This window comes from Balaenoptera borealis, assembly GCF_965194805.1.
Source record: "Balaenoptera borealis genome assembly, chromosome: 16".
Classification (NCBI taxonomy): Eukaryota; Metazoa; Chordata; class Mammalia; order Artiodactyla; family Balaenopteridae; genus Balaenoptera; species Balaenoptera borealis.
The window spans coordinates 62,408,294-62,431,477 of NC_138872.1; the positions used below are offsets into that span (position 1 = coordinate 62,408,294).

Consider the following 23,184-nt stretch of genomic DNA (forward strand, 5'->3'; position numbering starts at 1 on the left):
ATGAAGAGGTGCAGATATAAGCCTAAAGCTCCGGAGAAAGGTGTTGAGATATAAATGTAGGTGTCATCAGGACGTGGGGGGCATTAAAAGCCATGTGACGCTTAAAAAACTTTGTAGAAAGAATGATGGAATTAGAAAATCACCACTCGTCAGCAATAATTGTTTCAAGCAAGAATTATCAATGGATGCTAAAACTAATTGGTGAAAAAGTGATCCACATTAAAAACACCAACAGCTGTACAACAATATTAGTGTACTTCATACTTCACATACTATGAGTAAAAATAAAAGTTATCATCGTCAGTAATGCGGCTAATTGATGTCATATGCCTCCTGATACGATGCACTGAGGAGCACAGACATTCACGTCTGCAGTATTCCTGCCCGAGACGAACAGATGCATTTGGAAATGTCTGAGGAAACATCAAAAAAATCCAAACTGAGGGGCATGCTACAAAATAACTAGCCTCCACTATGCAAAAATGTCAAGGTACTAAAATCACAGACTGAGAAACTGTTCTGGATTTTAAAAGAGCAAAGAGATAAGACAGTTTAAAGGCAACGTGTGATCCTGGATTGAATCTGGACAAGGGGGAAATTATTTTTCCTCTTTTGCTATAAGTAGCAAAACTTATATTAGGTTTGCAAATGAGGTAACAGTACTGTAGCAATGTCAATTTCCTAATTTGGATTACTGTACTATATAAGAGAATGCTCTTGTTTTTAGGAAAATTCACATTGAAGTAGTTAGGAATAAAGGAGCGTCATGGGTGCAACTTACTCTAAAATGGTTCAGGAAAAAAATTATATATACACATATATAATGAGAGAAAGGACGACAAAGCAAACATTATAATGCTAACACCTGGGAAATCAGAGGGAGGGTATCAGGAATTCTTTGCGATATTCTGGCAACATTTATATAAGTCTGAAATTATTTCGAAATAAGAATTTAATAATAAAAAATAAATAAAACCATGGAATATATGAGACCAACTAGGAAAGTAATATTTAGAAGCTGGTGAGACAAGAAAGAGCCAATCAGGACGCGGAGGAGTTCAGAGGGAGGTGGGACGAAAACCAGGAGAACGAAGTGTCTGAAAGCCAGAGGACAGCATCTAGGGAAGGAGGGAGCAATCGACTGAGTCAAATTCCTCCAAAGGTGGAGCGAGATGAGGACAAAGAAGGACCTATGGGGTCTGAGATCATGGCAGGCACGGGGGACCAGCAGTGTCCTTGGAGGGGTGCAGATGGCAGGCCAGCTGGGGGTGGGTGAAGAACAAACTAGAGGGGAAGAGGAAGGAACGGTGAGAGCACACATCTCATTCAAGATGCTTTGCTCTGAGTGGGAGGATCACAGGCCAGAAGTGGAAAGGGGATGTGGAATCAAGTGAGGGGGGATGGTTTTGCTTTGGTTGGAATTATTTCAAGACGGGGATGTTCCTGCAGGCCTGCTTAATCTTCACAGGCCACCAACTCCTTTGGCGGTCGAGCGAAATCTACAGACCCTTCCCCAGAATAATGTTTTCAAATGCATAAAATAAAATATGCAAGATTGTAAAGAAAGGTAATTACATTGAAATAGTTACCAAAAATTCTTTTTTTAATCTATGATATAATAATAGGGGATAATAATATAATAATACAGGAAATCAGCTTCCTGGTCAACACATTAAATAACAAGACCTAATGGCAGGTGAAATAACTATGATAATTTCAAAGTACTGATGAAGGTAAACAATATTCAATATATCTGTCACAACTGAAATGCCATTTGAAGATACCTGGGATTTCACTGAGGACAACCTCCCAGCAACTGCTAACACTGCTGGGTTGTTGCCTACATTCCTAACAGAAGAAACAAATTCAGTTCAAGGTTAGAGAAAATATAGATTTGAATTCCACAATGCCCTCCCCGAGTTCACAGACTTCTGAATTCTATCTATGGCAGGAAGGCGGCCCATGGCCTAGATTAAGAAGCTCTGCACTTTCACAAAGCATGTTTACAAAGGTTGACGGAATGATCAGAAGAGACGGGAAAATATCCAGGAGAGAGAAGGGCAAACTGGAAGAGCCAGTGCCTGACTAGGAGGCAGGTACTAGCCTCTGACCGGTGCAGGGACTCCTCTTCTCTGTAAGGAGAGAAACAAAAAGGCTGAGCCCGGGCTTGGGAGAGACCTGTGGGTCTGGTGGTGAGAACACGAAGTGGCTCTTCCCTGATAGCTTCTATTTTCATTGAGAGGCATGGTCATCAGTTGAGTGGGACAGACATCGTAGAGAGTTGGAAAGGAAATTTCTAAGTCAGAAAAGTAGCATTTTTGAGCATGACTGAGCCTTTTCTTCAAGCTTGTCGTCATGAATTTAAAGTGACAAATTAGCTCAGGTGTGTCACATTTTTCTGCAATCTTCAGATGCTCAGAAATAGAGGAGGTAGATGATAAGATCCAACCAGGGCTGGGACTTAGCTAGACCAGGGCAATGGAGGGAAAGAGGAGCAAGGGCAGGAAGAAAGGATAATGATGGACCAGGTGGACACGGAGAGAAGTCAAGACAGGAGAGTGGAAGGTAACCGATAGTGAAAAAGCAATGGAGGTCAACTGATCGCTGAAATGAGGTACCCAAGTAAGTGGAAGAGAAAGACAAGAGAAATGATGGAGATGGGCACAGTTATTGCTAATAAGACCCACGATGCTACCAAGGGAGTGCAGGGCTAAGGGGAGGCAGAAGTGAGGACTGCTGACCGCCTGGCCAAGAAACAGACAAGACAGGGCATTTGCTGGTTGTCCTAGTGGAAGCTGGAGTCACCCAGAAGGAGGAGAGAGGTAGGAGTGGAGAGAAAGACGATGAGCCGATGCCAAGGCTGCTGGTGAAGGCCACTCCCAGGAAGTCAGCAGAAAGAGGGACGGCAGAGCTGGTGACGCAGCCCTGGGAAGAACTGTGGCTCCTGAGAAGAGGGAACTCAAGTGGGTTGAACGTGGCATGCCTACCACTGCCTGGCTGCAGATACAGAGACAGAGCTGAAACCACCTGTGCTCGGGAGGGCCGCAGGGGGAACGGCAAGAGGACTGACCTGGTTCCATTTCAGACAAGGAAGTCAAAGGCACTTCCAAGAAGACTGCCAGGAGAAAAGGGCCTGGCATTTGCAAACCCTGAGTGGAAAGATTTGATGAGAAAGAGAAGTGAAGGTCTAGGTCAGAATTACAGAGCATCTACAACAGCATGGGGTTAGAGTCTCGGTAATAACAGATGGCCTGGGAGCCCTGATACAGCCGTGACTAAAATATTACAAGGTCTGACTACAAAACTAGAGAGTGAGGTATCCTCCAATTTAGCTGTTTCTCTCCTTTTATGAAAATAAAACCATCAGGCTGGAAATTACACACTCATATGAGTCTGGGTAAAGTAGTTCCTTCAGAAGATTTCTGCAACTATTCCATTGTAGGGCTCTAACTACATTTGGAACTTGTGTTTTATAATGGCTTTCAGAGTCAGGTATGAGCCAAAGCAAATAAATTATTTTATTATACCCAAATTGTGTTACCCAGCTGGCTCACCCACCAGGTTAAGCAGTTTGGATTCCAAATTTTTTTTAGTATTTACAAAAATCAAAATCATCACTAGACATGAAGACGCAGCACCACTAAAGCAATTAAAAAAACAACATGACATGGGTGCTACAGGCCCGGCAAGGATATCATGCTGAGGGGAAGAGACTTTAGCTGACGTCTATGTTCTAGAACCTTTGCTGAGAAAAATCTCCTTTCTTACCTCGCTCAATAATACATTCGCCATAGGAATGAATACAGTTTACAAGAATAATTAAGTGAAAAGTACCTATTGACCTTAGAGCAGCAGGCGCTTAATACTGCGGAGAAAACCAGAGGCTTTCCCCAATACTTTTCGGGAAATAAATGAATGGAAGAAGGAAAACCACTCTGGTGTGGTCTAACTTCCGGTGTTCGTTCATCAAATATTTAACGGTCACCTCCCTGATATGGGAGAGGAATCATTCGTGCTCTGCTCTGGGGATAAGGAAGGGCCGTAGTCCCTCCCCCCAGGCTGCTTGCCAGCCTATCATGCCAGCAAGTTAGCCATCAGGATTGTGCAGACTATGTAGACTTTTCTCCTCCAAAGACCATCTCTGTATTACTGGAATATGGCTGCTTTTTAAAATGCTACATTGTAGCACTTGTCTCACTGAAAGAAAACAGGGACGCATTCCCCCCCCCAGGTGGTGTGCCAGGAAACCAAGTCACACCAGCGACAGAAAAGCTCCACTCAGTGAAACCAGGAGCGTGAGAGGCCTTAGAGCTAAATAAAGTAGCAGCTCCTCTCCTGTTCAGTTCAGGCCTTAAAAAAAGGGCACAATAAAAACTCTATGGCTGCACATGATGGGCTGGGAATCCGAGATCCTGTCTCAGACAGCAGGCAGAAAAAGATCATTCTCAACCAAATCCAGATTTACAAGCTCTAAAGAGAGGTCACACATAGTCTTACCGTTGCGAAAAACTTTATTAAAATCAAATCCTTGGCTTGCTAGAAAGTCAATGCTTGAGCTCTGAAACAAGAGTAAACAGAACATGCATTTCGGTGATGTTCGTGGCAGGTGTATGACTAGAAGCAGAGAAAGAACTCAGGCGAGTAAACAAAGGCAACCAGGCAAGGAGACAGCATGCCAAAGGTCAGAGGACAAGGCATTTCTACTCCACCGCTGCCAAATCATCCATTAATTCACTTAAACTATCTGGGCTCTTCTCCTTTATAGCTTATAAAACAAATATCCTTTGTTTCACAACATTTAAGAAAATTTTACTTAGTGAACATATATTCTCCCAATAGGCAGGAAACTCCTGCTGGCTGTACTGACTATAAATAAAAATTAAATGTATTTCTATTATCTCACCCCAGGTTCAGGTTTAAGGTAGCAAACATGTGCAAGTTATAAGGTATCAATATTCACTTCAACTTAGATTCTGAAAGCCCCAAATCTTTGTTTTCTTTTTTTGGCTACGCCGTGTGGCATGTGGGATCTTAGTTCCCTGACCAGGGATCAAACCCGTGCCCCCTGCTTTGGAAGTGCAGAGTCTTAACCATTGGACTAGGGAAGTCCCAAGCTCTTAATTGGATGTTCTTTACATTCAAGATCAAAATAGAGAAAAATTCCCAGTAATGAGATTTATTAAATACATATCTCAAGCCTAGGGTAAGTCAAAATATATAAGTAAATGTTAGTAAAAATATTAATTAAATAATACTACCCAAGAATGGGAAAATTTTCACAAAGTTCTTACTCAACTGACTGAAGAGTGGGAAACATCACTGTAGCTTCTCTAATTTTATTCTTGTTTTAAGTCAGAACATTAGAGGGCAGCACACTTGAGTCATTTTAATCTGACCCCACATAGAACTACCTTCCTGACTTGTACTTGACATTATACCATCAGTCTAGGCTGAGGGACGCTGTAACAGTTCCAGTAAACTCATTACCGTATTCTCTTGAGAGATGCCACTGAAGACAAGGTCTTCTACATTAGTGATTTCTTTATGATAACAGAAGGGGAAATGCTCTGAGGTCTCTAGTCTGAGGAAAGCTGAACCTCTCCTGAGCTCTGGCCTATTTCGATCCTATGGGCCACAGAACTGATTGTGTGTTCCCCCTATTCTTGGCTGGTAGGACGCTAGGAGACAAAAAGATGAGACCTTCTTTGACACAAATTCTGTGTTCTAATCATACACAGTAATCACATCCTCATTTCTCTTTTCTTCCAACTTTTCACTTACTTATCTTTTTAATCTTATGTTAAAAGCTTTCATATAATATATATACTTTTATAGATATAGATATACATATATACTTTTTACCCAACACAAATTCTTTTTAAAATATGATGAGATATAAAAAGGCAACCTTACCAAATACACACACACACAAACACACACACACAAACACACACACACGTGTGGGTACAGGCACATCATTTTCCATCATGTCCAGGTTTCCTGTAGTTTCAAATAAGCAACCAGTCCCCGCCCACATCTTCCCTTTTTATCTTGTTCTGAACAAGACCCAGTGACTTCTGACTTGGGCCACAAGCCTTTTTATCTTCCATGCCTGAGCATTCTTATAACTCTGCCCACCTAATATTCCATCACTGACAGAGGCACCAAAAGATGGATTATGGAAAGGCATTTTTGTCCCTGCTGTCACTAGACTCCAAAACATCCTAACTTCCTTCTTTAAAAATCCAGAGTCAGAGATTCACCCCCTTTCTGAAGCTATTTACTTTCCACTCAAATAATACCCTCTAAGTTGCACCAAAAAAATGTACTTTATGCCACTGAACTGAAAGCCTCTTAAAATGGTAAATTTTAGGTTATTTATTTTTTACCATAATAAAGAAAAAAACCCATATAGAAAAATGGTACAGATGAACCGGTTTCCAAGGCAGAAATAGAGACACAGACGTAAAGAACAAACATATGGACACCAAGGGGGGAAAGCGGCCAGGGGTTGGTGGGGGGAGGGTGTGGGATGAATTGGGAGATTGGGATTAACATATATACACTAATTTGTATAAAATAGATAACTAATAAGAACCTGATGTCTAAAAAAAATAAAAGAAAATAAAGAAAAAACACTTTGAACCAACAAAATCTATTTGTGGTTTACTAACCACTATCTTTGGTTGGTCCTAAACGTACCATTTTCAGGATTCAAAAGATGAGCACGGCTACTCGGGAGGACAGTTTGAGGCATCTATCAAAATGTTAAATATATAAGCTCTATGAGTCAGCAATTCCCCCTCTAGGAAATCTATCCTATAAAAACATTCCTACATATAACCAAGACATGCTGCACATAGACGCTGACTATAGCATTGCTTAAAATAGGTAACCACTGGAAAACTTCTAAACTCCAATTAAACAAATTATAACATATCCATACTATGAAATATGAAGACAGTGTGTTAAGTAGAAAATGCAAGTTATATAAAATATGAATATTATGATCCTGTGTATATTAAAGAAAAAAGCTAAAATTATGTATATATATGTAGAGATAAGAGTATATGTACATATGGACATAAAAGGAGTGAAATGGGGAAGGAAGTGGCATGGGGAAGACGGGATAAAAAAAGAAACTCGTTCTTTACTCTATAGACAGCAGCAGGGTCTCGATTTTGCACGACCACGTATGTATTTTCTTCCATGAATTCAACTATAGATGTTCGGCCAGAAAAAGGAAGGAGAAGAGAAGAAAAAGAGGAGGTGAAGACAATGCCAATGCCATGCAGTTCTGCTGTCGCCCCACTGGACGGGCACGTGCTCCAGGAGTGTGCCTGGCTCTCAGGCAGCTCACTCCTCCATATCCCGCCAAGTGTGAGCAGCTCACTATGTATACAGATGCTTATTTTTCAAAGAGCATATTAAGTTATTTTGCTCCCAAATTCTCCCTGCTTTAAGGGTAATGAGAGCTTTTCAAGATTGATTTTTGACCAGACACAATTTTCACCCTACTCGCTGACTCCAGAAGCTAATAAGTTCCTTATAAGATACAACTCTGTTGTCACCATAGAATTTTAAAGACAAAATCCACCTTAGATGGAGGACAAAAGAAAAAAATTCAAAGATATTATCATTTACCATATCCATACAATTCACAAGTTTACTTAACTGAGTCTAAACCTCTTCTCTGCCTTTGCTTTTCCAGAATAGAGAATTGCACCATTTTTATCCCATTGTCCATTTTAGACATTAATCTCTGGCCTGTCTTCAAGTCTGTGATGTCTTTCTTTGTTTTAAGGAGTGGCTGGCTACTATAACTGCATTAAGTGTTCCAGGTGTAGCCCCAGAATGGCTTTGTACAATGGGTAGGTTCTTTTGATCTGTTTCCAATTCATTTCCTAGAATAACTGTGTTTGTGTTGGTCTTTTAGAACAAAGCATCATCCCCAAGGTGTCTCACTGCCACTGTCTGCATTTGTTTGATTAACCCCTGGCTAAAGCTATGGAATCCACTTTAAATAATTGTCTTTTCCTGGTACTGTTGGAAAACTACATCCATACAAATTTCCCAACTGAGCCTATTTTTCTCTCAGTGAAAATCTACAAATACTGTTTAATTAAGTATCCTATACTAAGGTGACTGGTAAATAGCTGTTAACTGGTTGCAGGGTAAAGAAATATCAACTATGGTTTATTTGTTAATTTAAGAAAAATTCAGGTTACAAGACCAAAATTACCTTCTCTTCAGCCCTAGATATACAATTAATGCTCAATTTCACTTGTTTATATCCTGCCTTATTACAGAAAGAACCTGACATGACTCAGTCACTCAGAAGCCTACCCTCCAGGCTTTCTTAACTGCATTACTACTTACATGCAGGAAAAGGGAAAGATGGGAAGACTCAAAGGAACTAATGTTGCTACGGGGAGAGAAGCTCAGGCATAAGATCATAAGGGAGAAAAGGCCAACATTCAGCTTTCATCACATATCCATTCGCTATACACCTATTCACATTCACCTTATCCATTGTATCAGATTATTAAGAGAGCAGAAAGGGGAAACTGATATTCACTGAGTGTCTACTAGATCAGCTACAACTCCGAACAGGGTGTTCTAAAGGGGAACCTCCTTGTATCCTTACCTTGGCTCATAAAGTCAGCCCTCTCCTCCTCAGGAGGAAACAGTTGTCTTTAACTACCCTCTCTTTCCTAATTGGTGAGCTTGGGAAAAGAAACTGAACATATATAGCTTAGCCCCTTTTGGGCTCTCTCTTTTCAAAGAGGATACACACATACCCTCCTCTTCCAGAAAATAAAGCTCTACCCTTGGAGATGGGTGCAATGAGAATGGGGTGGGAAGAAGCCTGAAGGTCCTGATCTGTAGGTTCAATTCAGGGGTAAGACATTAAAAATCCCCAAAAGAGTCACACTACGAAGCCATGGTCTCAGATTCAGCTTTACTAATGATAAAGCTCATGTCCTCATTTCCATCTGCTTGTCTCTTACATCTCATTCCTTTACTCATTCTCAAGTAAAAGGGAAGATGGGAGTGTCATTAATTTACAACCCTAAAACTGAAAGTCAGAGAGGTGAAATGATTTGCCCAAAGTGCAAAGTTAGTGGTAGAACCAAATTTTAGAGAGAATTCTGATTCCACATTTCCACACTGTCTCATCAGCCATTCATAACAGAAAAAAAACTCAATTATACTACTAACCTGACAAACAAATTTGACATCTGGTGAAGATCTATTGAAGGGTTTCGGGAAAACATAGAAGTTAAAAGACTTTGTTATATACCTGGGGAAAATAAGATAAAAGGAGACTTAGGGGGTTACATTATGCCATGACAAAAGAATTCCCACCACTTATTAAAACAACCTACTTTGAATCTGTGTAGTCATACTTAAAAGTGCAGAGGCCAAACTGAAACAGCAAAAAGTCCATGGAATGCTGGAAAAGGGAAATAAAATATCTGTCAAAACAGTGCTCTACAGTCGACATCAGCAACAGTATTCTCAATCAGGTGGGTTTTCTGATTACTTAACTTTGGCAGAATACTTCCAATTAGAACAGATTACACATTATCTATCAGACGCATTATCAATTTATATACATTTCTTAATATTTTTCCCAACTTAGGCACCTATCCACCATCTGGAGTATCATGGTAAACCTATTTCCAAATGATTAAAATAACCACATCACATTTCCTATAAATCAAATTAACACTGAAAATACTAAACCTTCCCCAAAATGTTTTCCAGCAAACAATTATTTTTGCTGTTGTTTTAAATACCACTAAAATACCATTTTATAGCTGGGGTTGAGACGTTAATGAACAAGTTTAATGATTATATTCCTCTATAATTCAATATATGCAGGACCAACATGGGAAAAAAAAATTTTTTCTAGCACATCCATGTACCTTTTTAAGCTTCTGATACCTTTCTTCCGGAGTGTCAAAACCATTTGTTAATGCTGTGACCGAGGGTCCATCGCTGATTCCTAGATTTTAAGAAATGAAAGTTTTTAACTTGTTAATAAATGTTAATGGAAAAATGTCAGTCAACTATTCAATGGTGCTATAATTTCATATTTTTATGAATGAAAATTAATTGGAAGTGCTCCTTTCTTCATTTATTCAAAATTAGCATTAAATTCACTGGCTACCAAGCTAAACTCTATAGTAACGAATTTAGAGATGTGAATGTTTCAATTTGAGAATGGGCAGTTTCAGTGTCTAAAATATATTTCAAATATAGAAAACACTATAGAGACCTCACCAAAAAACTATTAGAACTAATAAAGGAAGTCAGTAAAGTTGCAGGATACAAAATTAATACACAGAAATCTGTTGTAAATTTCTGTACACTAGTAACAAAAACAGAAATTAAGAAAACAATCCCATTTACAACTGCATCAAAAAGAATAAAATACCTAGGAATAAATTTAACCAAGAAGGTGAAAGACCTGTACTCTGAGAACTGTAAGACATTGGTGCAAGAAATTGAAAACAATGGGAATAAATGGAAAGACTGTGCTCACGAATCAGAAGAATTAATACTGTAAAAATGTCCATATTACCCAAAGCAATCTACAGATTCAAAGCACTCTCTATCAAAATACCCATGGCATTTGTCACAGAACTAGAACAAATAATCCTAAAATTTGTATGGAACCACAAAATACCCCGAACAGCCAAAGCAATCTTGAGATGCCACCTCACGCCTGTCAGAATGGCTATTCTCAAAAACACAAGAAATAACAAGTGTTGGCAAGGATGTGGAGAAAAGGGAACCGTCGTGTACTGTTGGTGGGAAGGTCAACTGGTGCAGCCACTATAGAAAACAGTATAAAGCTTCTTCAGAATATTAAAAATAGAGCTAACATATGAGCCAGCAATTCCACTCTGGATATTTATCAGAAGAAAACAAAAATTATTTTTTCTTCAGTAATTCTAATCTGAAAAGATATATGCATCCCTATGTCACGACATCATTATTTACAATAGCAAAGACACAGAAGCAACCTAATTGTCCAAAGATAGATGAATGGATAATGAAGATGCCATATATACACACATATATATATATACACACACACACACATACATATATATACACATACATATAAAGAAATATTACTCAGCCATAAAAAAGAATAAAACCTTGCCATCTGCAACATGGATGGACCTAGAAGGTATTATGTTAAGTGAAATAAGTCAGACAGAGAAAGACAAATACCATATGATTTCACTTACTGGTGAAATCTAAAAAACAAAACAAACAAAACAAAACAAAGACATTGATACAGAGAGTAAACTAATGGTTGCCAGAGGGGAGGGGTTCGGGGGGGAAAGGCCAAATAGGTGAAGGGGTTTAAGAGATACAAAGTTTCATTTATAAAATAAATGTCACAGTATAGGGAATATAGCCAATAATATAGCCAACAATAACTTTGTAGCTAACAGATGGTAACTAGACTTAGCATGGTGATCATTTCATAGTGTACAAAAATATCAAATCACTATGTTGTACACCTGAAACTGACATAATTGGTCAATTACAATTCAGTAAAAAAAAAAAAAATAGGTTTCGAAACAGTCATGATTTAAGAAAACAATCTCTATGACTGAATAAGTTTTGCTGCTTTCAAAGATTAATGCATACTCAGACATCAACAAATACTGATGTGCATTATTGTTAGAGTACAGTCTTGGTCAACAGTTTGGAGTAACATCTACACAACAAAGGTATATTCAACATCAAGAGACAATTCTTTGTGGTGAAAACTCTTAGCTTTCCAGGGAATTGACTCCAACTAGAAACTGCACGCTTAATTAAAGCCAAAGATTACCCCCAGCATGGAGTCCTTTAGAAAGAGCTGAAGTCTTAGAAACATGTTAAACTTGTAGCAAAAGTGTTATCTATACCAAACGTGGATATCTTTGATCCAAAAAGAGAAAAAGAAAAAACCTTGCAATTATAACTGTTAGTAAAGTATTAGACACACATGCACACACATGCCAAGGCAGGCAATAAACACTTCCACTAATGCCTAAAGGAATACCTTCATTTGTCTGCAAAAGTCCGACCCTAAGTCGGTCACAAAGGACAAATATTGTATGATTCCACTTATAGGAAATGTCTAAACTAGTCAAATTCATAGAGACAGAAACAGTGGTTGCCAGAGGCAGAGGGAGAGAGGAGTTGGGAATTATTGTTCAATGGGTAGAGTGTTTCAGTTCTGAAGATGAAAAAGTTCTGGAGATGGATGGCTGGAGATGGATGCACAACAATGTGCATGTATTTAATGCCACTGGACTTTAAAACCACTTAAAAATGGTTAAAACGATAAATTTTATGTTATGTGTATTTCACCACACACACACAAAAGCCTGAGCCGAACTCCCAAGCTGTCTCACACACATCCAACAGTTTTTAAGCAGCACCAAAACCTTAATCTCTATCTGCAACCCTGAGAGGTCCAACGACCACAAACCCAATCACAAAACCCACCGCACCTCTTCCGTGCTTTCGAAACATTTAAGAGGAAACGTGGAGACCCATGCAACTTGCCCAAGGCTACAAACAGGGGGGAGCGGCCAGCAGGCAGAAGTCCGGGGCAAGGGAGCAGGGGGTAGGGGGGCAGGAGGCTTGGCTATGCACTGCAAGGTGCCAGCCTCAAGCTTGCAAGCGAGGGATACCTGAAAACTCCCCATCGATGGCGAAGAAGTCCGCCTCCTCTATGGCCTGGTACACTTTGTGGAGATTACTCTTAAAATCTGCGGAGAAACCGAGAACAGGCTCAGAACCGGTGGCCTAGCTGCTTGCCCACGGGCTACTAGGTTGGGAAGGAAGGAGGGCCCGGGGAACTCCTACGTCTCCTAGGGCGGAAGGACAGGTCCCTGAGGGGTGCACAGACAGGGGCGGAAAATAAGCCCCGCGGGGGGCACGAGCCTGAGAGGGATAAGGCCCTGGGGGTGCCCGGGTAAGAAAGACGACAAGGCCCCGAAGGGTGTATGGGCCAGAGAGAAATAAGGCCCTCCAAGAGGCGCAAAAGGGGGAGCAAACCCCTGAGGGGCTGCCTCTGCCCCAGGCCCCGCCAAGCAGACCGGCCGTGTTCCGGGCCTAGCAGGCCGGGTAAGGGGGGCCGCGGTACGCGGGGAGGTGCACGGCGGACACGCACTGCTCCTGATTATCTCCATTTTGCAGAATGGCCAGGCCCCGGCCCCGTCCGGCCCGCCTCTGCCGTTCCACTCGCGAAGTTCCACTGCCAGCAGCGCAGGCAGCAGCGGCGGAGACCGCGGGGGTGACTTCCGGAAACAGCGCGCGCCGGCGCGCCGTCACGTGTGCCTGCGTTATGGCAGGGGCGGGGCCAAGGCTGGGTTCCTTTCCCGGGACACAGGAGGGGCGTGGCTATCGAAGTCCTCCAAGGCGTGGTCTAACTGGTGAGGACCAGACTTGGACAATTTACTTTATTTATTTATTTTTGGCTGCATTAGGTTTTCGTTGCTGCATGCCGGCTTTTTCTAGTTGCGGGAGCGGGGGCTACTCTTCGTTGCGGTGCGCGGGCTTCTCACTGCGGTGGCTTCTCTTGTTGAGGAGCACGGGCTCTAGGCACGTGGGCTTCAGCCATTGTGAAACATGGACTCAGTAGTTGTGGCACGCGCGCTCTAGAGCACAGGCTCAGTAGTTGTGACGCACGGGCTTAGCTGTTCCGCGGCGTGTGGGATCTTCCCGGATCAGGGCTCGAACCCGTGTCCCCTGCATTGGCAGGCGGATTCTTAACCACTACACCACCAGGGAAGCCCGGGCCATTTACTTCAGAAGTTTGAGTGACATGACATCCATCCAGTTGATGAATAAATATTTCTTGAGTTCCAGTTATGTGCCAGGCACCCTGAAAGTAGTGGGGATACAGTGAGGAATAGAAAAGACAAGCTCCCACTGGAGCTTAACTTGAGGGAAGAGGGGAAAGTCAGGCAGGAATCGAACTTGCCACTTGGAAATCCAAAGTTCGCTGTGAAGAGAAAGAGCAGGGTGCTGCAATAAGAGCAATGGAAAAGAGGGTTACTTACAGAGGTGACGGGGAATGCAAACCTGAGACCTTTATCTACTGCACTAGCTACTGAGAATACTACGGTGGGCAAAACAGATTAGGTCTTGCCTGATGGAGTTTTATGTTGGTTTGTGGTTTGCAGTTGATTCACAGAGCCTACGACATTGCTGACCCGTATAGATGCTCGATAAACGTGGGTTGAGTGAATGAATTCACCTTGGTCTTTCACAAAAGCCTACTATGAAAGTTGGTTAGAAGATCTGCTTTCAAAGGCTAGCTCTGCCATTTATTAGGTCTGGAATTATTCAATCTTCCTAAACCTCGATTTTCTCATCCACTAAATAGGGTTGAGGATCAGTGGTGATAATGTATGTGAATTGTAAAGCACTGTAAAAATAAATGTAAGATATGATCAGCGTTCTGACCTGCTGTCACATCTCCCTGCATTCACACCTTAGGTTTGAGAGAAATACTGAGTATGAACCACTTGTGCTTTTTGAAAAGAAGATAACCATTTTCCCCCAAAAGAAAATAATAAGAACCCTAAAGAACAAGTAAGAGTGTGACCATATTTTCCCCACCAGGTGCCACAAGTCCATTTTCCTCTACTCATTCAAAGGAAATTTATATATAATTAGGCCCACCAATCCTAGTGTGAGCAGCAGAGAGTAAATGTGAAAACCAATATGACAAGTAGTCAAGCTTCAAACTTGAAATGTCTCTCTGCCTTCTAGTATCAGCTTTAAAAGTCCTAAGTGGAAAGTACTGGTCACATATGGCCACTTAAGTTTAAATTTTAAGTAATTTAAGTTCAATAAATATCAAAACTTACTGCAAAGCTACAGTAATCAAAACAGTGTGGTACTGACATAAAGACATAGAGACTAATGAAATAAAGTAGAGAGCCCCCAAATAATCCCTTGAATATATGGTCAAATGATTTGCAACAAGGATGCCAAGACCATTCAGTGAGGGAAGGATACTCTTTTCAACAAATGGTGTTAAGAAAACTGAATATCCACATGCAAAAGAATGAAGTTAGAACCTTACCTAACACCGTATAAAAGTTAATTCAAAATAAATCAAACATCTAAATGTAAGAGCCAAAACTATAAGGGTTTCAGAAGAAAACATAGGGCAAAATCTTCATGATGTTGGATTAGGCATTGATTTTTTGCTATGACACCAAAAGCATAGGCAACAAAAGAAAAAATCGATGAATTGAATTACATCAAAATTAAAAACTTCTGTGCATCAAAGGACACTATCAGCAAGGTGAAGAGGCAACCCACAGAATGGGAGAAAAAACTTGCAAATCATATACTGATAAAGCATAAATATCCATAATATATAAAGAACTCCTACAACTCAAAAACACAAAAACAAACAATCCAATTTAAAAATGGACAAAGGACTTAAACATTTCTCCAAAGAAGATATAAATGGCCAACAAGCTCATGAAAAGACACTCAACATCACAACTGCAAATCAAAACCACAGTGAGATATCATTTCACACCTATTAGGTAAGAAATTGGAACTTTATGCACTGCTAGTGGGAATGTAAAATGGTACAGTCACTATGGAAAACAGTATGGTCCTTCTTTAAAAAATTAAAAATAGTATTATCATATAATGCAGCAATTCCACTTCTGGGCATACACCCAAAATAATTGAAAGTAGAGGTTTGAATAGGTTTTTGTACACCCATGTTCATAGCAGCATAATTCACAATAGCCAAAAAGTGGAAACAACCCAAGCATCTATCATCAGATGAATGGATACACAAAACGTCACGTATACCTACAGTGGAATTTTATTCTGCCTTTAAACAGAGGGAAATTCTGACACATGCTACAAAGTAGATGAACCTGGAGGACATTTGCTAAGTGAAATAAGCCAGTCACAACAAGACAAACACTGTATGATTCCACTTATATGTGGTACCTAGAGTAGTCAAATTCTTGAACAGAAAGTAGAATGGTGGTTACCAGAGGCTGGGGAAGGAACTATTGGTAATTGTTGAATGGGTACGGACTTTCAGTTTTGGAAGATGATAAAGTCCTGGATGGTGGTGATGACGGCACAACAACGTGGATACAGTTAGTGCCACTGAACTGCACACTTGAAAATGGTTAAAATGGTAAATTTTGCTATGTATCTTTCACGGCAATTTTTTAAAAATATGCTGACACCTATTGCCAGACTATCCTCCAGAAAATGAGTCATACACTCCTGGCACTAGCACAGAACATTACCAATCTTTTTACTCTTTGCCCATTTGATTGCTAGAAAAAAAATAATCATCCAAAATTATCGATTTAACAATCTCCAGGCCAGTGATTTAAAACAGGTAATCCTCATGAATTCTTAACGAACCAAGACGCTGGGAAAAAAAAAACGTGGTGATAAGAAAGTCATTTTAATTCCGATTCTTCTTAATACTGCAAATGGAAATCTAGCCATGGTTCTCTGATTTTCTGCATAAAATGTAAAGGCAAAAAAAAATTGTGGCGAGTACAGTACGGTCTTGTAATATAATTTTAATTTCCGGGCAAAGCTGTTTCCTGCAGATATAATAACAGCCACCCTGGATGATCAAATACCACAACAGCCTCACCTTCTCGGTGAAAAGCCCTGACTCAAGGTCTGTGCATCCAAGAGTAAGGGGCGGGACCGGCGGTAGTACGCCTGCGCGGACCTCCCCGGCCCAAGAGTGGCCGCTCTAGGCAGCGGGGAGGGCGCAGGGTCGAGGGGGTTAGGGAACGGGTGCAGCCTCTCCTCTATGGTCGCGGGCCGGGGGCACTCTCCTCCGCAGTCAGTCCTAGGTTACTTCCGGAAGTGCAGCCGTTACCTCTTCCTTTGCTTACGCTGGGGTCCAGGCGGGCGTCGATGGCTGGTTCGGCCCCGGGATGAGCGCGGCGGTAAGCAGCGGTTTGGCGGAGGATGGCCAGTGGGCGGCCCGGGCTCGATTTGGGGGCGGGGTGTGGACCGCGGATGTGGAGGACGGGCTCCGAGCGGTGCGCGGGCTTTCTCCTCCCAGGCCCCGGTCCTGAGCAGCCCCGGTCCTGAGCAGCCGCGGTCCTGGCCTCGGGGAGTGGACCCCCAGCTTGGCCAGCTTCTCCATCCCTTACCGAGAGCCCACCTCGGCACGGCCGGTCTCTTGGCCTCACCTGTGTCCCCTCCAGGGTCAGAGTCCGAGCCTGTAGTTCCAGGATCTCCCTAGGGCGAGAGGGAGGGGACGTCGCTTCCACACACCTTGGAGGGAGACGACGGGGCGCCCGCCCCCGGGAGCGCGGGTCGCAGCCTATACAGCGCGTGCAGAATTGACCAGGCTTCTGATAGACGCCAGGCTGGGCTTCAGGTCTGACTGGCCGGGCACGTTCCAGCCCCAAGGCTGAACGATTGCTCTAGTTTTAAAAGAGGGTAACGGACGCACAGAAAGGGGAAAGTGAAATCCCAGAGTGACAGTCCCAGCTCTTGTGATTCTGAGCTCACGGCTCAGAAATCTGGACTTTTGCAAAAGGGAGTTTTCTTTAAAAAAAAAAAAAAGAAAAGAAAAGAAAAAAAGGCAAAAGAGAGTCAGGGCATGTCAAACTGGGGATCTTTGGCGGGCAGAAGGCGGCCCCCCAACTTTGGTGGGGAGGAGGAAGAGCCAGGTGCTGTCATGCCCTCAACAGTCCCCGATGGGTCCTCCCCGCCGAAGCCCATTGGTCGGTCCTTTGTAGGTGGTCTTGATGTCACTCTCTGAAACGTCAATAGAAAGGAGTTTTGCTGTCTTCCCCGGACGCACCCCAGAGCTGACGCAGAGTGCACGTGTGGGTTGGGTTGTTTTGTTTGTTCTTGTCACAGCTATTTTGTAAACAAGCCAGCCTAGGGATATACAAACCCATATCTCCATAAACTTGATGGAAAAATTGTGCTTCTCCAGGGCAGTTCTGTCTTTTTTTTTTTAAGCTCCAGTATTTGGCACTGGTACTACCTACATAGCTGGCACTAAATAAATACCACTATTAACAATACCAATCAACCATAAAGCAGACTTTTTGAATATCTATAGATAGAATTTGTCATTTAAGCTTCCTTCAAAGGAGGTGTTATTATCCTGAACTTATAAATGGGAAATAGGAGGCTCAGAGCAGATAAATGTGATCTGGTTTGGAACCCAGGTCTGTCTAACCTTTAAGACCATACTGTTTCAACTATACCAGCCTCTCCAGGGAAATCATAGTCTAGGAGATAAGAAAACATGCACAAATAAAAGTTACACTAATGCACAGAGGCAGGAAGATTAATTTGGGTTATGAGGGGAGTTAGTTATTAAAGATTTTCCAGTGACAGTTGAATTGGGTCTTGTCAATTGGACACTTTTGACCCAGAGATGGTGTGGCGCTGTGTTACAAATGGAGGGAACAGGGTGATATGAAAAAATGCCCAAGGAGCAGGAATTAATAGGTGGGACTAGAGTATAATGTGTGAGTAGGTGAAGAGTAGGAGGTAATCAGGATAATAGTAATAGCTAACACTTATTTTGCACTTACTATGTGTCAGGCACTATTAGTGCTGTGCATGCGTTAATTCATTTAATCCTGCCAACAACCCTATCAGGCAGGTCCTATTCATATTCCCATTTTACAGATGAAGAATCTGAGGCACAGAGAGGTTAAATGACTTGCCTGAGGTCACACAACTAATAATTGCAGGCTTTGGGATTTGAATTCAGTCATTTTGGCCCCAGAGTTTGTGCTCTTAGTTAAAAAGTTATGTTGACTGCAGCTGGGTCATAAAGATTCTTAAATGACAAGCTTATGACCATAGGTTTTCTATTCTCACAGTTGGGAAGGTTTTGAGCAAAGGAAGGACTTGATCAGAATTTTGCTCCAGGAGGATGATTCAGACAGTGGAGAGAGGAGGGACTAGAGAGAAGAGGAAATGAGATTGCAAGTGTTATTTAAACTTGATTTTGTTAATATCTCGCCTATACCTTGTATGACACATATACTTAGGCATGTAAGTGTTTATTTGTATGTAACAGCTCTCTAGTTCCCAAACATCCATGTACATAAGAATATTCTAAGGGGCTTGTTTAAATGAACATTCTTGGGCCTCTCTGCCAAATATCTTTGAGTTCACCAAACTTCCCAGGTGATTCTGACGGAAGTTCTAAGAAACTTCTGTGAAAGAAGTCAAAGATTTGTGGATTTGATTTTCAGCTACAAATATCTAGAACTCAGCTTTGTGCCAGTTGCTGTCAGGTACAATGATAGAATTCTCTGGCTTGGTTCCTGACCTTCAGGAGCTCAGAATTTGGTCAGAGAGGCAAAGACTACTCAACCATCAGTGTGCAAAACCTGAAAAGGATTCGTTAGTTTAGAATGTGTGAATTGTAAGGGAATAGTTTAAAACCCGATAGCTAAGGTGTGGGTTACTGGTAACCACCAGTAGTTTTTGATCACTTTCTGAGTCATTAGGCATCTCCAGTGTTTCATACGAGATAGGTCGTTGAATATATGCCACAGAGCAGACACGGAAGAGGGGAGACCAGGACACACTTCCCCGTGTGCTCTTGTCTTGCCCAGCACCACTCACAGGCAGTAAATCACAGGGTCTCAAATTGCAGGCAGCTGGTCAGTGTCAAGTGAGCTAGCTAGCTGCCTTTGCCCTAGTGATTTCTGACCCTGTCTAGAAAGAAAATCTGTCTATTTTCTTGGAAGATAGACAAAGTTTTGTCTATTGGAGTTGGAGTTGGAACTCCACTCAATTGGAGTTGGAAAAACACAAAGTTTTGTACAGTAAGAGCCTGGAAATGCTTCTCTTAAGTTAATGAAAGCCAGCTTCCGCCACCTGCAAGAAGTACATATCATGTTCTGTTTTATTTGCCGTTTCTGACCTTTGCCTTGCTTACATTTGGACACATTTCTTTTTATCTCATAATCACGAGAAATGGGTGGTCCCTCTTTGGACATTTGATAATGTCTGTAGCATTCTGCTAGTGTTTATAGTGGTGTCCCCAGGGGTGGACTGGGGGGGCTGGTGCCAGAAATGGGGGTTCACCCAAGCACCCTCACCCCTATTTCTCTTGTGAATATTTCTGCTTATTTATCTCATATGAGGAACAGCATGCTCACCCTAACAGCCACAAGCTGGAGTCCACATGTTCCAAAATGCAGTGATGTCAGATTCTAGTTTGGATTTCTCAGCTTCGCAGTGGCCCCTCTATGACGTGGCCTAGACCAATATAGTGTTACGAGGACAGGCTTTATGTCAGACCATCATTTAAAACGTGGCTCTGAATCTCCTGGTGGTCCAGGGGTTAAGACCCCACGCTTCCACTGCAGGGGGCATGGGTCCGACCCCTGGTTGGGGATCCCGCATGCTGCACAGCATGGCCAAAAAAAAAAAAAAAGAAGAAATTGTGTTGTTGTTGTTTAAAAAAACAAACAAACAAAACCTGGCTCCGTCCTATACTAATTAGGTCTCCATTTTCTCATCAGTAAAATGGAGATGATAGTAGTAACTATCCCATAAGATTGTTGTGCCTCTCACATTATGTAAGGGCTCAGTAAATATCAGCAATTGTCATTATTCTCTGTTGTCGGGTAATATTTAATGAGAAGAAATAACCTAACTAGAGACCCATCTAAAGCCAAAAGCTTTTTATTCTTGCAGTGAACATCTCTGGTAAGAAGTGATTGAGATCATATTTTTCAGGCTAGAATCCCAATAAATTAGCTCTTCAAAAGATTATTCATAAAACGTTAGGTATGTATTATAGTCACAATCAGTGTTTTGTTGAGTGAAGAGGTAGAACCATAATTATATAACACTGAACCAAACAGCTTGATAATTACACTTTCTAAAGAGTTAACAGTCATCACATAATGAAGTCTTCAGAAGCTAAGGTATAAAAATTCTTAAACTCAGAATTAATGCAATCTTCTTTGATAAACTCAATAAAAATTATTATATTAATTTTCTTAAATGTGAGTTGAGTGATTAAACAATGAAATAGGTTACAGCAGTGCCCCTGCCTCCTCCTGGAGAATAACCCTCTGGATAAATCCACAGATAAGCACTTGACCAACAACTTTCCTTCCAGGGACAAAATAGCCAAATTCATTCTAGGGTCTTCAGTTACATAGAATTATTGGGACAGTATATGTGTCCCAGCCCTTTTTTTTTTCCCATGGATTTTCGGATAACTATACCATGTCAGTTAGGTATTTCTTTGGGAGAACATACATAGGGTCATGGTGATAGATATCTTGTGATAATTGTTTCCTATCAGTTGTGCCAACAGACCTAACCCATGAACATTCTAGAAAAAGTAAGCTGTACAGTTTGTTCATATGTGCATATTCATGTCATATTTCACATGTTAATGCTTTGTAAGATTTTATGCCATTTCTTGACATTGCCACTTTAGAGATGGTGTGCTCCTCTGGAAGTAATATCTCTCCAGGTGTTAAAAAGTTACATGGTCGGGAATTCCCTGGCGGTCCAGTGGTTAGGACTCCATGCCTCCACTGCAAGGGGCACAGGTTCAATCCCTGATCGGGGAACTAAGATCCCACATGCTGTGTGGCGCAGCCAAAAAAATAAAAATAAAAAGTGTCCATGTCTCTTGCAATAAAAGCAAATGGTCATTTCAATAAATAAATAAATAAATGTTACATGGTAGCGGAAGTTGTTGGTTATATGGCATGGGCATGAGAACCACCAGCTTAGGGATTCCTTACTTGTATGGATTGGGAAATGTCACCCACTGGAACGTGCTGTGGAAGAAGGGACCACGTTTATTGAGCACTTCCTATGAGTTGTGCTCTTCACGCTCAGGGCAGCCCTGTGAGATCAGGAGCAGTAACCCCATTGCTTCTATATGCTGATGTGAGCCTCGGAGAGAATGAATAATTTGCCTGTGATCTCATGGCTCGTAGTGAAGCTGGGAATCAGAACCTGTCTTCTGATTTTAAAACTGAGATGCATTACACTGTCTCTCAGAAGCAGGAAGTAAGTAATACGTCCAAAAAATTAAAATAAGTGTTTTAAAGGCCTCTACTGAAATATTTGATAAATAGGAACCCCCCAGACTCTCACTCATTTTGAGCTAGGTCCGTGAGAATATGATGAGAATAAAGCTGACTTAGAATTTTTAGACTTGGCCCCTGCCCTCAGGTTCATCCACAGCCTTTCACACACACAGTCTACTGAGCCTCTGAGGCTAAAGCAGAATAGAAGCGGTAATGTAGAAAAGTGTGTGGGAAACCTCATAAGCAATCACTTTCTCAGCAATAAGTAAGCTTATAGAACTCCAGAAGCTTTCTAACCTAAGGCCAGTCAACCTAGAAATGTCATACATTCATCGGCAGACCCTGTAGGCATCACCTTATGGAATAGGTTGTGAAAACACAAACATCCACAGGGGTCAGGCAGCTCATGGAAACGAGGAAACCAGCTGGGTGAGGACCACAGCAAACCGGAGCCAGCTGGCCCTGTGTGAAGGGGGCAGCTGCTCAGATACTCAGCTTCAGCTGATTCTTGTCGCACAAAAGGAGAGCCCAGTGTTGCCAGATCTTCTGATTTTCAGAAGCAGCCAGGAATCTGGGTTTTTATGTGAAATGAGATTTTTTTAAATGCTGGCACCAAATTCAGTAGAAAATAAGAGAAGAAGGAAGAGGAGGAAAGAAAGAGAGAGCAAGGGGGAAGGGCAGAAAGAGAAGCACCACGTGAAGAAAAAGACTAGATGTCGCCACCGAGGAGCAGTGGCTGCCGCTGTTGAGACTGCCAGGTCCGGAGGGTGGCTGCTCTTGACCGTAATGCAGCCACGCTGTGAAAAGTCTCGCCTGGGTTCATTACAGGCACTCTAGGAAGCCAGGGCGGTGGGTGCTTTAAGAAAGCCCTTATCCCACTGGATAAACAATGATTCTTAACCTTATTTGGGTCTTGGTCCCCTTTGAGATCAAATAAAAACTCTAGATTTCCTTCAGGAAAACACTCGTGTGCACAAACACAAGCTTGGCAAGTGATTTCAGAGTGTGCCCTGACACCCTGATGTGCCAGTCCGGACATCAGTTGGAGACACAACTTCAACTTTCAGAAACTGCAGCTCTTCAGAGT

The 23,184-nt window shown here is 41.9% G+C and overlaps 2 protein-coding genes across 9 annotated transcripts in view; one reads left to right on the top strand and one right to left on the bottom strand.

The window, feature by feature from the left end:
* The window catches only part of PARN (poly(A)-specific ribonuclease), a 160,596-nt gene extending 147,237 nt beyond the window's left edge, over positions 1–13,359 (bottom strand). For 2 of the 5 annotated variants that reach the window (XR_014235425.1, XM_082359280.1), the window contains exons 1-6: positions 13,196–13,359; positions 12,714–12,791; positions 9,933–10,012; positions 9,390–9,457; positions 9,223–9,304; positions 4,498–4,558 (exon numbers count right to left, since the gene is read on the bottom strand). Coding sequence is in view for 4 of the 5 variants with exons in the window: in XM_082359280.1 (XP_082215406.1) it covers positions 4,498–4,558; positions 9,223–9,304; positions 9,390–9,457; positions 9,933–10,012; positions 12,714–12,791; positions 13,196–13,214 (388 nt within the window). In the remaining variant the exon portion in view is untranslated. The remainder of the gene's footprint in view (positions 1–4,497; positions 4,559–9,222; positions 9,305–9,389; positions 9,458–9,932; positions 10,013–12,713; positions 12,792–13,195) is intronic. The other 3 variants (XM_082359279.1, XM_082359278.1, XM_082359277.1) reach the window with 3 other exon arrangements.
* A 776-nt stretch (positions 13,360–14,135) lies between these two features.
* BFAR (bifunctional apoptosis regulator) overlaps positions 14,136–23,184 on the top strand; it is a 41,205-nt gene continuing 32,156 nt past the window's right edge. For 3 of the 4 annotated variants that reach the window (XR_014235426.1, XM_082359285.1, XM_082359286.1), the window contains exon 1: positions 14,136–16,991. The gene's annotated coding sequence lies outside the window, so the exon portion shown is untranslated. The remainder of the gene's footprint in view (positions 16,992–23,184) is intronic. The other variant, XM_082359284.1, reaches the window with a different exon arrangement.